The sequence below is a fragment of the Parambassis ranga genome, chromosome 10 (assembly GCF_900634625.1).
Source record: "Parambassis ranga chromosome 10, fParRan2.1, whole genome shotgun sequence".
In the NCBI taxonomy this organism is placed as follows: Eukaryota; Metazoa; Chordata; class Actinopteri; family Ambassidae; genus Parambassis; species Parambassis ranga.
In genome coordinates this window covers 9,711,197-9,723,643 of record NC_041031.1, presented here as the reverse complement: position 1 = coordinate 9,723,643, position 12,447 = coordinate 9,711,197, and the positions used below count along the sequence as shown (strand labels likewise).

General features: G+C 41.8%; 2 protein-coding genes across 2 annotated transcripts; one reads left to right on the top strand and one right to left on the bottom strand.

Annotated features, from left to right (window-relative positions):
• Nucleotides 1-2,702: 2,702 nt before the first annotated feature.
• On the bottom strand, nt 2,703-6,873 carry pcdh20l (protocadherin 20-like). The gene is made up of 2 exons (XM_028416573.1): nt 6,802-6,873; nt 2,703-6,386 (listed from the first exon to the last, which is right to left on the bottom strand). The coding sequence occupies exons 1-2, from the start codon at nt 6,847-6,849 to the stop codon at nt 3,879-3,881; spliced, it is 2,556 nt and encodes an 851-aa protein (XP_028272374.1). The 5' UTR covers nt 6,850-6,873; the 3' UTR covers nt 2,703-3,878.
• Nucleotides 6,874-7,845: 972 nt separating this feature from the next.
• LOC114443121 (regulator of cell cycle RGCC) lies at nt 7,846-11,785 on the top strand. The gene is made up of 5 exons (XM_028417046.1): nt 7,846-7,998; nt 8,464-8,628; nt 9,251-9,331; nt 10,514-10,576; nt 11,133-11,785. Exons 1-5 carry the CDS (start codon nt 7,977-7,979, stop codon nt 11,138-11,140), a joined length of 339 nt encoding a protein of 112 aa, XP_028272847.1. The 5' UTR covers nt 7,846-7,976; the 3' UTR covers nt 11,141-11,785.
• Nucleotides 11,786-12,447: the final 662 nt, after the last annotated feature.

Here is a 12,447-nt window from a genome sequence, read left to right as displayed (position 1 = left end):
CTTCACATCAGCATTCAAAGCAGTGCTTCAGCTGCAGCAATCAAACTTGCATTTTCTTCAGGAAATGCCCGTTACTAGTTTGTTTCCGTTAGGAGTGAAATTCTAAGAACATTGCTAGGATTATGACGTTTCTAAGAATTTACAATATTTAAGCCTAAATCCTAGTAATGATAAAAGTGATTCACAAGCTTCTTTGTTTATTAATTTTATACAACATCAATGATATGCTTACATAGAAAACATACCATTGACCTATATGCTTAATGCGGATTGCTCAAGGACATTAAACTGTCTCTGCCACTTGGGACGGCTGTTTAGGGGGTGGTCCACCTCCTGAAAATAATCCATTAGGCTTTAATGGAATATGTCGTTGTGCTTCATGTAATCTTTGTTCAAAATACGTGAATACAGCCATCACCTGTTTGAGCAGATCCCTGTTTATGTGCAGCGATATCCCCTCATCTTACAGTGCAAATCTGCACCAGCCAGCGCCTCCATGTAACAGACAGCAATCACAGAAAGTTGGTGACAGCTGCGCCAGTCGCTCCGTGTTAATATCCTACAGGCTGAATTCCATCCAAACAATTTGTGTTTAAGATCACATCATCTGAGACTACAAGCCTTCATGTCACCTTCGTAGCTTGGAGAACGTTTCTTTCTGTTGCGATAAAGTTGCTTTGACTTCATGATTTCTTAAATCACATAAAGAAATGTTTATTCAGATACTTACCTTATTTTATGATGAATGATCAGTTTCAGTCATATTCCTGCCCAAAAATAAAGTTTTATGTCACCAAAATCTGCCACATCACATTTATGTGTGAAGCAACAATGAATTCCTTTCTTCCAGCTCTAGAAAAAGTGACCAGATCTTTACATCCTTCATTCATTAAGCTTCAACACGAATCATTTAACAGGACTCTGAGTAAACACTGTGCCTTTTTTTCATTTCCCACAGCATCACATGAGAGTGAAAGCCAGTAAACAAATGAACATGACTTAACAGCTCTGCAGGATTTTTGTTTTGTTTTGTTACCTTGCAGCTAATCCTCTCAGAATAGAACTGAAAAAGCAGTTTTTACCACATCTCTGTTTACGCACATACTGAATGGGTAAGAAACATCTGCCAAATTGTAGCTCAAACATAGGATCATTTATTCTGAATTTATTCTTCACTGGTCTATAAAATGTATCTATAAAGGGTTAAATGTGTTTAAATCTCTTTCCCAGTATTTGTGAGGTGTCCAGATTTACTGTTGTAGATTTTAGTATTGCAGCATTAGTGTGGATTGTATGTGTCTATTAATTAAAACCTTTAAATCATTCCAATAACAGAAAAACACAAAAATATCAGACCTTTCTTTTGTTTTCAAACTATGTTTTATTTGTTGAATACTGAATAAAAAAATACAAAATGTACTTATATGATAAATGACATGTGTTAAAGTGGACTCATGAGTTTGGTCAACTTTAACCATAGCTGACTTAAATGGTAATAAATCAATGTAGAAGCAGAGTAAGTAATAATATATGTAAGCCTAAGCAACTTTGTGTTTATTACATAACATATAGAGTTTCCTGGCACTGAGGATCAGTTTGCTAAATTTTTTAGTGAGAAGTGATTCATGCAGAATGTGATGGAGGATGGATAAGACAGATGGCATCACAGGCCAGCATCATGTTATGTTGGATGTTAGACAGTCAGGTGCTTCCAGACATGGTCCGGTGAAACTGACTACAGATACAGGTCTGAGCCTGAAAGATCTGCACTCATTGTCATTGTCCTCCTGGTATGTTCAGTTGAAAGGTGTGTTCCCAGACCATATGGAAAACTGAACTCAGGATAAAATCTAGTGCATTTCAGGCAGGGACATCTCAGCTGTAATTGTGTGTAATCTCTCTGTATCTCACAATTAATTCACTTGATGTCTCTCCCTTCCTCTCTCTCTCTCTCTCATCCTCTCTGTCCTGTCTACCTCTTCTTCTCCTCCTCTACCCGGCCGGCTATCAGCAGGAAGGTTCTGCCTTATGAGCCGGCCTGCTCAAGGGTTCTTCCTGTTAAAAGGGAGTTTGTCCTTGCCACTGTTGCTCTTAAGGGGCATCAGGTTTGGGGTTTCTGTAATATATAATATATAATATATATAATATATAATATATAATATTATATATATTATAAATAAAATTGAATAGAATTGGATTGAATATTTGGGTATAGAGGTACCACTTGTGCCACCTCTTGCCCTATTATTAAACGTCCAGCTGCAGAAGAGAAGGGAAAAATGAAACTGATTAAAATTAAATGTGCTGTGAGTGGAGCAGAGCAGCAGGGAAACATCACTGATCTCAGGCGACCTGACTGTGGCAGAGTGAAAGACTGTCCTCTGATTCATCTCCACCCTCTGGCCAAATACCAGAAATAAAGAGCCACGTTCAGCTTCATCTGTGCCCAGTAGATGGCAGACTTCCTCCTGCCACAGCACTTGGTTGGCAGTAGGTTTATACCAAAATACAATTCACTCCTTCAGAGTAATGGCTGATATGTCAAGTCGCATCTATTATTACAATACTGTAAAAACCTGCCTTATAAAACCAAGTACATTGTTACAAATAATACAACAGACTGGTTTTAATATCAATTTGTTCATATTTTAATGTAACTAAATCTCCAATTTTGTTACATTACATTTCATCCAAAGATGATTCACTAAATATGTATTTTTTCTTATGGCGCTCCTTATTCCTTCTCAGTTAATGAAGTTATTCTCACAGTACAGCCCTATTAGAATATTTATTTCTGAGCTGCTAGCTCAGAAATCCTCAGAGAGACAGCTCTCATGTTATACAAGCATTGTTCTTCACTAACCAGGTTGTTGTACATTGTGTTTAACAAGCTCCGACTCTCTCTTTTCCTCTAATGCAGGTGCGTCTTGCAAGGTTTGCTTAATAGTTTATGATACTGTATTAAGAATTATTACAAGCTAAAACAATTAGCCTGCCCTCTGTGTGCAATTGTGTTCACAGATTTGCACATTTCTAATCCTGGCTCATTCATGCTCGATGCATCATTTAACCTGGTTTGATATCTTCATTGTTCCCCCAGCATCCAAACACATCAGTTAAACATGAGAGCTGCTGATTCCTTTGAACACAGTGTGATTGCACTGCAAACATCTGCTATTAAAGCAACCAGCCTGTTGGGTTAGCGTGTGCAGTGCAGTAGGTTTTCTGCCTTTTGGGTACGATCCAGCTCTGTGGGTGAGAAGTGGTGCGATCAAGTAACAGGTGTGAGGCGGTGACTTGAGATGTTGGTGTGCCTTCCCTCTGCCGCCTCTCACCTGTCCACAGCCCTTCTCTGCCTCCTGAGCTTATTGCAGAGTTGCTTCTTTAGAGATTTTCGTCACTTGCCCGTGGGAGGAACATTAAACCCCTTTGTGTGTCTAAATACTTTAGACTTCCTATCACTCTGAATCCGAAATCTGAGAAAGGCCTAATCAACTTAGTGGACCATTACCTCAACCTCTCTACCCACAGGGGTCATGAGCAATAATCCTTAAAGAAGATGACTGTAATGCTCTTACCAATGACTTGCTGTGATATGCTGTACACATCACCTGTGTCCATATACACCTGCATCTGTGGCGTTTTTAAAGAATGGGCATCTTATCACTCATCAGATCACAGTTAGTCTTCCTGCTGCTCATGTGGGTCCATGACAAAAAATTAATCAGCTTCATCTTCACAACTCATATTCCATAACTGTGTACTCAACTAATACAAAGACTCATTAGAATGCAAGAGGCCTTTAACAAATATTCGTAAAATATTTCATTCACCTTGAAACTGTGAGGGAGTGATACATCATCACTGACTTTGTTCTGTTATTCATCTGAGTAATATTTGTCTTTGAGCCTGAGTGGAATCTCATTCTCCCTTATGTTCAGTTGCAGACGTCTCCTCTGTTTCAGGTACAAAACAGCTGCCACCACAAGCAAACACATGGATGCCAGCATCATACCGAGGCCTATTAGCATCATCACCTGTGCAGATGTGTTTGTCTCCATATTGCAGATGGGAGCCTTAGAGGGGCTTTGAACCAAGTCATGTGTGCCTGTCCAGGTGGGTACCTTGTCCAAGTGGCAGGCCGCCGCGCTCTCATTGACCAGCAGATTAACCCAGACAGTGGTGTATAGTGGAGCTGGTTTCCCCCCATCTCTGACCACAATGAACAGGTGATGCATTCCCAGGTCTTTATGTAGAAGCCGCTGACTTAAGGTGACATTCCCTGACCTTGAGTCTACCTTGAAAGGGCTGTTGTTTTCAGCTAGCTCCGGTGCCACAACAGAGTATGTAATCTCTGAATTCAGCCCTGAGTCCTCATCGATGGCATAAATCTTTGTTATCATAGTACCTGCCTGGGTGCCTGGAGGCACAGTCAGGCATGAGGAGTTACTGTTGGGAAGGATCACTTTTGGCTGGTTGTCATTGATGTCCTCCACAAAGATAGTCACTCGGGCAGTGGAAGTTAAAGCGGGTGGATGCCCATGATCGCTGGCTAACAGGTAGAGTTCATAGCGATCTTCTGTCTCACGGTCCAAGTTGGTGGTGCTGCGCAGCGTCCCCTGGGTATTATCCACAACAAAAGGTCCACTGCTGTTTACAACATGCAGTTCTGTGTTCCCATTCTCTCCTTCGTCTGGGTCTTTCACCTCTATCCTCCCTACCTGAGAGAACAGTGGTACATTCTCAGGAATAAAAAAGATGAAGTGAGGGGTAAGAAAAACAGGCGCATTGTCATTCTGATCCAGGACTCGAATGGATACTGTGGCCATGGATTCCAGAGGAGGAGAGCCACTATCTCGAGCAAACACAGTGAGTTTGTGTACAGCCTGCTGCTCCCTATCCAGAGGAGCTGACACAGACAGTTGACCCGTCACAGAGTCAATGTTAAAGATGGTTGATGTGTGTTTGTCCAGCCTGTAGGTCACCCTGCCGTTGTTTCCGCTGTCTGCATCTGAGGCCGAAACCCACAGCAGTGACAGTCCTGGTTTGTTGTTTTCCTCCACATCCAGCTGGTAGTGAGACTGGGGGAACTTTGGAATATTATCATTGACATCTGCCACCAACACCCTGATGACATGCCTAGCAGGAACGAACACAGATCCTGCAGCTGATATCCCATGCACTACCACAGAAATATGATGTTCCCTCTTCAACTCATAGTCTAAGGGTTTTGATGTGGAAAGCAGATATTTGCCATTCTGTGAGTTCAAAGTGAAAGGCACCTCACCCTCGATGACAAGGGATGAGCCTTTAAAGCTGCTGTCACCCTCAAGCTCTAAAACGGCTAAGACGGTGGGGGGCTGGTTCTCTGGTAACACCATAGTCTGGTTTTGATGTTCTGCAATGAACCCGATCTTGATCGTCAGCTCCTGCTTCACCTTGGGGAGCACAGATACAGTTACCTGAGTGTCTGCTGGGGGGCAGTGATGGCTACTAGCTAACACTTTCAACACCAGCTCCTCGGAGTTGTCACTCTGGAGGTCTTGTGTTAGTGTGATGTACCCACTGAGGCTGTCGAGGCTAAAAAGCTTCTTGGCCCGCTCTGAGGTTTTGGGACTGAGGAAGTAAATGATGGCAGCGTTTGGGCCTGTATCTAGGTCTGTGGCTCTGACCTGAGCGACCACCGTGTTCTTCGGGGTGTCTCCAGGGATGGTTACACTGCGGGGGCTGTCAAAACTAAAGCTCGGGCAGTTGTCGTTAACATCTGTCACTGTGACAATTAAAGTCGCTGTCGCACTTAGAGGGTCTGCGCCACAGTCAGTGGCCACCAGCTCCATCTGGAACACATCCTGAGTCTCTCTATCCAGAGCTTTTTCTACAACCAGCATAATTATAGCACTGTCCTCTTCATGTTTTAAACTGAAAACTCCATCAGAACCTTTCAGCTGATATTTCAGCTCTCCATTGCGGCCAGTGTCCTGGTCCTTAGCCACATCATCCAATAAGAAACTTGTCCCTACAGTCACATCCTCAGACACCCTCAGGGGGATTTTATCAGTTTCGAAATGTGGCGCATTGTCATTGATGTCCTCGATGATCACAGGGAACTGTATAAGATCTCTTGAGGGCCTCACCACAGCATTGTGCAGAATAATGCATTCCTCTGCTTTTGTCTCTTTAGGGCAGAGGGCCTCGCGATCCATCTTTCGCTCACTGGTGTAGAGATTTCCAGTGTTTTTGTCCAGCCACAAATACTCCTGGTTCAGGAGCTGGTACGGTGGAGAAAAGTTTTTACCCAGTGATCCAACCAGAACACCAGGCTCCAGTTCCTCTGGTACAGAGAACTGGACAGTACCACATGTGAGCTGAACCACAAGCAGCAATTTCTGACAGGACAGAAAAAAAACTGTAAGCAGTCGTATTATTTTTTCCCTTAAATCTGATAAGAAATTCCAATGAAGGTGGTGATAGAGTTGAAACTTTATGCTTCAGTGACTTCTTTCAAATGTAAGCAACCGTACAATGAGAGTAATCTGATGCTTCTCTTATCGCCACCCAATTACTCTCATACACAAATAACAGACAAGAACAAAAGAAACTAGCAAAGCATATGTGTTAGAAATGTGCATAAATCATTTTGTAACAAAGAATGATATAAAAACCAGAACGTCTCTAGACGGAGCAGATTATTGTTTGTTGTTTTTTGTTGTTGTTGTTGTTGTAATTGCACACCAAAGAACAACACTCCTTTCACAGCAATTAGATACCCCCCGAATGGATAATCTCTTTTGACTCACTGACCTGCAATAGTCCAGCCCAGTTCATGTTATCAGGAGTCCCATGGCCCATCGCCTTCACACATGTCACCCAAGTCCCCCGGCAGCAACTGAACGCTGAGGACGGAGGCAGCAATCTAAACCTGCACAGCTGAAGGCATAATTCATGACATGCCCCTCCTACAACACTTACCTTGTGTGTGTCAGACTGACACATGAGAAGTCAGAAGAACAACAGGTTTACCTACATGGACTGGAGTTTATGCTGGTGTGGCAACTCATGCGTTGCAAATGTGTGTGTGTAAATATGTTAAATAAAGTGAACACTGACTGGACAGATTAACATGCCAGTATGAAATATGTTTACACACCCTTTCTGTTAGCACACCTGCCCATTTTATTGTCTGATTCATTTCCACTCTGACGTGTCTTCATTTATCTTGTGGCTTTCTAATATTTAACTCTGAATGTTTTATTCTTTATGTTAATTAGCAGTAAATCAACCCTAAGATAAGCTAAAACACAATAGTCTGTCAAATTTAACGCAACAGCTAATTGACTTTTTTAAAATATTTTTCATAATTAAAGTAAGTAAAATTATTTTATGCTTTAATGATTGTGTTTATTAAATGTGCTTAGATGAACTATAAACGACAGCTTTGATGCAGGGTTAGAGCTTACATACAGGGCATGTATCTCTAACATTGCATAATAGGTTACTGTACAGGAGTTGGGGCCCTCTATAGGCAGAGCAGAGAACTGCAGCTCATAAATGCGGAATAAAGTAACTTTGTTTTGACAGTTTGCCAGAGTTTATTTTCTGTTTTTTTTCCTCTCCTCCCAGTCAAGTAATCCAATCTGAATTATGTAACGACAGAGAGAGACAGAAAGGAATCTACACACCAAAGCATTCACTTCTGTGGTTACTTGAGAACGTGATGGAAACACTGTGTAATGATTTATTTCTGCCTTGCGTCATTTGCGCATTTATTTTCCTTTAGCGCTTTCCGCCCATTTTTTTTCACTTTCAGTAGAACTCAGAGGTTTCTCTGCCACGTGATTGGCTGCTGTGGTCCCCCTTGGCCGCTCCGGGTGTGGAGCGCTTCTGAATAAAAACTACAGTCCTGCCTGTCAGCTGTAAAAAACGCCCTGAACACAGACTCACAGCAGCTTGGTGGGGTTTCATTGCAGCGTTGCAGCATGTCCTCAGACGTTACCATGGGTGAGTCTAACGACCGGTGCTTCAGCCATGAATTTTAAAGGCAACAGTTTATACTGGTATCAGACTTTTACTCAGGCTGGCCAGATTATCCTCTATATATCACACTGATGAATGAAAGCTGTTTTAAAGCATCTCAAAAAGAGTTTCTAATGTAATACTGTTTGTACTTTATTAACTGTTATGACATCTAAGCTGTTTATTTTCAGCATATCAAGCTATCTAAACTATAAAGTCTTTAATATCACCCCCCCCCCCCCCCAACAAAATATTTCTAGATGTTTTTTTCACAGATTCTAAAATATTCTGGATCCTTAATTCAGCATTTTATCATTAAAAATATTCTTATTCCGATTTTTAAAAAATCTCTTCACTTCAGACTTTTCTTTCTTAGCTGGTGAAATAAACGGAGACAATCCTTCAGTGGAGTCTGCGATCTGTTTCCAACTGCTGTCATATTTTCCACAGACTTGGAGCTGGAGCTGGGTGAGTTGCTGCAGGAGTTCCAGGATGTGGTGGAGGAACTGAAGGCCCCGTCTCAAAGCAAACCTCATGCTTACCAGCACGTCCTCCACGAGGCGAAAAGTCGCACGGGGCCGGGGGATGACAGCGGTGTGGAAGACTCTGACTACAGTGAGTAAAATAAATATATATAATAAATACTGTCACTGCGATAAAGATAATGTTTACTAATGTGCAATGTGTGGGAAAGGAACAACGTTATTTAGTGCATCATTAGCTGGTGAGTGACATTGTATGATGTCCTCATGGGTGCCAGCAGAGCCTCTTTATCAGTCCAAACAACTTCAGCCTGACACTTCTAATTTGCATTAAATTTGCCGTATACACTTCTTTAAAGTGACTGTTTTGCTCAGGACAATGGTTGTACTGGAATGAACTGCAATTATGGACAACCTAACTCTGGTAATCGTCTTTTATTTTCTTGGTATTGTTGCACATTTGTCGACTGTTATGAGATGAAAGAAGAAACTGTTATTTTTCCTCTGCTCCCATGTGTCATCATTATTTAAAGTATTTTGGCCCCTAACGTTTCAGCAGACAAGCTGTTTTCAAAGGCTGACACATGGGAGTCCGTAGCAGTGAACAGGCGTTTACCTTCACTTTATTGCATGTTATTATCATTATGTGCAACTTCTGCTTTGTGTTAAAATTGTTGTCATTGTCGCTGATCACCCTTAGTGCTTATTATCTCCCTTCACTCCTTTTTTTTTGCCTCTCTCTCTTCCCCCCACAGGCAGCGGAGCTTCTATGGGAAATAGTCTGAATACCAGCGAGGAGGAGCTTCACACAGCAGGCATAATGCTGGCACCGAAAGGTACTGGAGTCTTCTATCAGCCCATCTCCATCCAGATAGCCGCCCTTCTTACAGTGATCACTATCGCTTTCTCTCAGATCACTATCACAGTCACACACACAAACCTCCACATAAAGCCGGGAGCTCTTTTGTTTTTTACACAACAATGCTCCTGCTGCTGAGACTGAGATGTCTCAGTCCCCACCTCTTTAAAACTCCTGCAGGGCTTATTTGTGCTGTTATGTAGAGCTGGCTAGGATGTGTATTTGTAATTAAATGAGCGTATTTGGTTGCATTCATATGCACAGACTACCGTCTGGCAATGGGTGAACTAAAAAGAAATGTGGTTTTGACAGGTTGACATGTGAGGTCAGTGTGCGGCCTCCATACCTGAAATATGTCTATTATAAGAGTTCCTTTGAAATTGATTTACAGGAAGAGAAAGTTTGCACAACATTACATCACAGGTAGCAACTCTGCTTTAAACTTTTTATATTATTTTTTTTTTTTTACATAACTTTTATATATTCTGTTATATTACTGTTGAGGCTGCTGCAATTTCCCTGATAGGATCAATAATATCTATCTATCTATGTCAGAGGGCCACGGTTTCACAATTTTAAGATTGAATTAGTACAATCTCTCTTTTATTAGAGTTCACTTATTATGAAATCTCGCTTCTGTTTTCACTGTTTGACTGCTTATGTTCCTCATGCATCTCACCAGACATTTAGCCAGGTCAGACACATTTAAGGCCCCTGAAAATATGTACCTCTGTTCATTATCTACTTGTATTTGCACTGCATGGGTTGTTGCATTGATGTTTTGTCTGTCCCCTTTGTAGATGTACACAGGTTATTAAATCAAAATGTGTCCTGAAGGTGTCATTTTCTCTGCATGGCTTTACAGTGAACATTCCCAGATATTCACAGCACAGATCCTGGTGGGATCTAGCAAGCTGTTGAGATTTTGAAGCACATAAAATCAGCTTTATCTCAGTTTGTAGAGAAGAAGCTTAAAATGTGTTTTTTTCCATCCCTAAAAGCAGTTTAGTTCATATGTAATTCTGGGACTTAGATTAGTCTTCAGCTTTTAGTCCAAAGGAAATACCACTGAACTGAGCTGTATTTCTTGTCAAAAAATGTTCCATTGCTTTTTTTTTTCTTTCTCAAAATCCTTTTTCTCTCTGTCCTCCTTTCGCAGCCAAGCTAGGAGACACAAGGGAACTTGAGAGTTTTATCGACATGCTGGACCGGGAACTTGCTGGTGCGTATTTAAGAAAATTACACCCACTATCAGTCAATCTTTTCTTTATACCTTGTACACTTATGCTGTCGGGCCAGCAGGCTGAGGTGTATTATGGTGGCAGAGAGGCTTACAGAGCGCATGTTTTGTTGCACATTGAAAAACAGTGTGCATTGTGCATAGTATCCACCTTGTACTACCCCCTGTCCTGTTTATCTCTCAGCACCTTTTATGTGCAAATGCCATGTCTGGGGACTCAGGTGGACTATCTACATGCTCTTCAGTGATAAAAGCCTACTTGACTACATGAGCACCGTGATCCTGCTATCAGCTCTAAAGCAGTGGTGTTAAAGAGGCCTGCGAATACATACATTACCCTGCTGTACACGCACACAGAACAAAACATACATCCACCACTATCTGTGGGTTTGACACAGAGAATTAATGTTACAAATTAATCTGAAACTCCTCTGTATCTTTACAAGGCTAACTTATTAGTTACTGCGTGTTTGTGTTGTGTTGATACACCCGTTTTATTCCAGCTCCTGAGTTCTCTCTTTTTCTTTCTATTTTGCAGACATGTGAACAGAAAGATTGTGAGCCTAGTTGTGTGGTGGGTTGATGGAGAGGGGAGGGGAGGGGTAGGGAAGGGGGTCGGGGACAGGCCGGGGGCGACGTGGCTGGCTACTGCTGAGCAGAAATGGAGATCTACACCAGAGCAGATCTGATGGAGCAAATGCTCTCTCTGCCGCTTCAGGGAAAAAGGTTAACATCAGAAATTAAAAGGGCAGTCCATTCTGAAATGCAAGAACACCCTCACACCCCTGGCAATGCTGCATCCAGCCGGCAAGACCATCCGATCCAAGATGTGTGACATATTCCCGAAACCAGACAAAGCTTCCATCTGTCCAGGCATGTGAGAAAGTACTGCCGAGGGTATAAAAAGCACGTTTATGCCACATTTAAAATTCCCATGAGTGCTATGCCAGTAAAGGACTCTAAGTCCTCTTTACCGTATATTTTTTTTAAACGAGGCTGAGCTTAAATCACAGATGGCACTTTATTTCCAAACTAATTTCAAGTCTAGGGGTTCAGATCTGCTGTGTAATTCCATTAGTCTTTTAAAGAATGTGCTGATGTTTCCAATGTACAGTTCTTGTTTATATTTTATTCTCATTCCTGTACAGATTAATACATTTATAAATAAAGCTAAATTTTGATTGAATTTGATACAGTTTACCTTGAATTGTGTTTCCCTGATTTACTGCACACACTGCTGTCCACATCTATTTATACATCGGGTCATTGAAAGGCTGTCACTGTTCTAAAGGTAAAACTCCTCACAGACAGAACTCATATGCCCACACCTTCATGATTCCTTAAATTGACTGCGGCTGGTGTCACCCCACATGTCTCACAGGAGCCCCTCACTCATTCTTCTGTTTGTTTCTGTGCTTCCTGTGTGTCTCTTCTCACCATGAGTTTCACTTCAGCCACAATCTACAGGAAACCCACAGATTCAGTGCAGCGCAGACAGTTTGAAAGGGGAAGTGCGTCACTTGTGCTCCGAGAAACAATGCTCATTTAGACTCTAGAGCAATGATATTCAGTAGCAGCTTTGAGTCTGCAACAACAATGAGCTTTGAACTAAAAGTGTTCAGCTTCAGTTACATGTCATAGATGTTTCCATTATAGCTGTGTTTATATCTGCTGTCATTTCACTGCAGTGTGTAGCTGTATCAAGTGACATTTGGTCATGTCTCCTCCCAGTTGTCAGAACATGGTTCACAGAAACACAAACATGGGTGAGGTGATATAATGTGTGATTCTTCTCATTTGACTTACAAGTGAGGAACGGCGACACTGTAATCCTGCTGATGTGTGTGCGATTA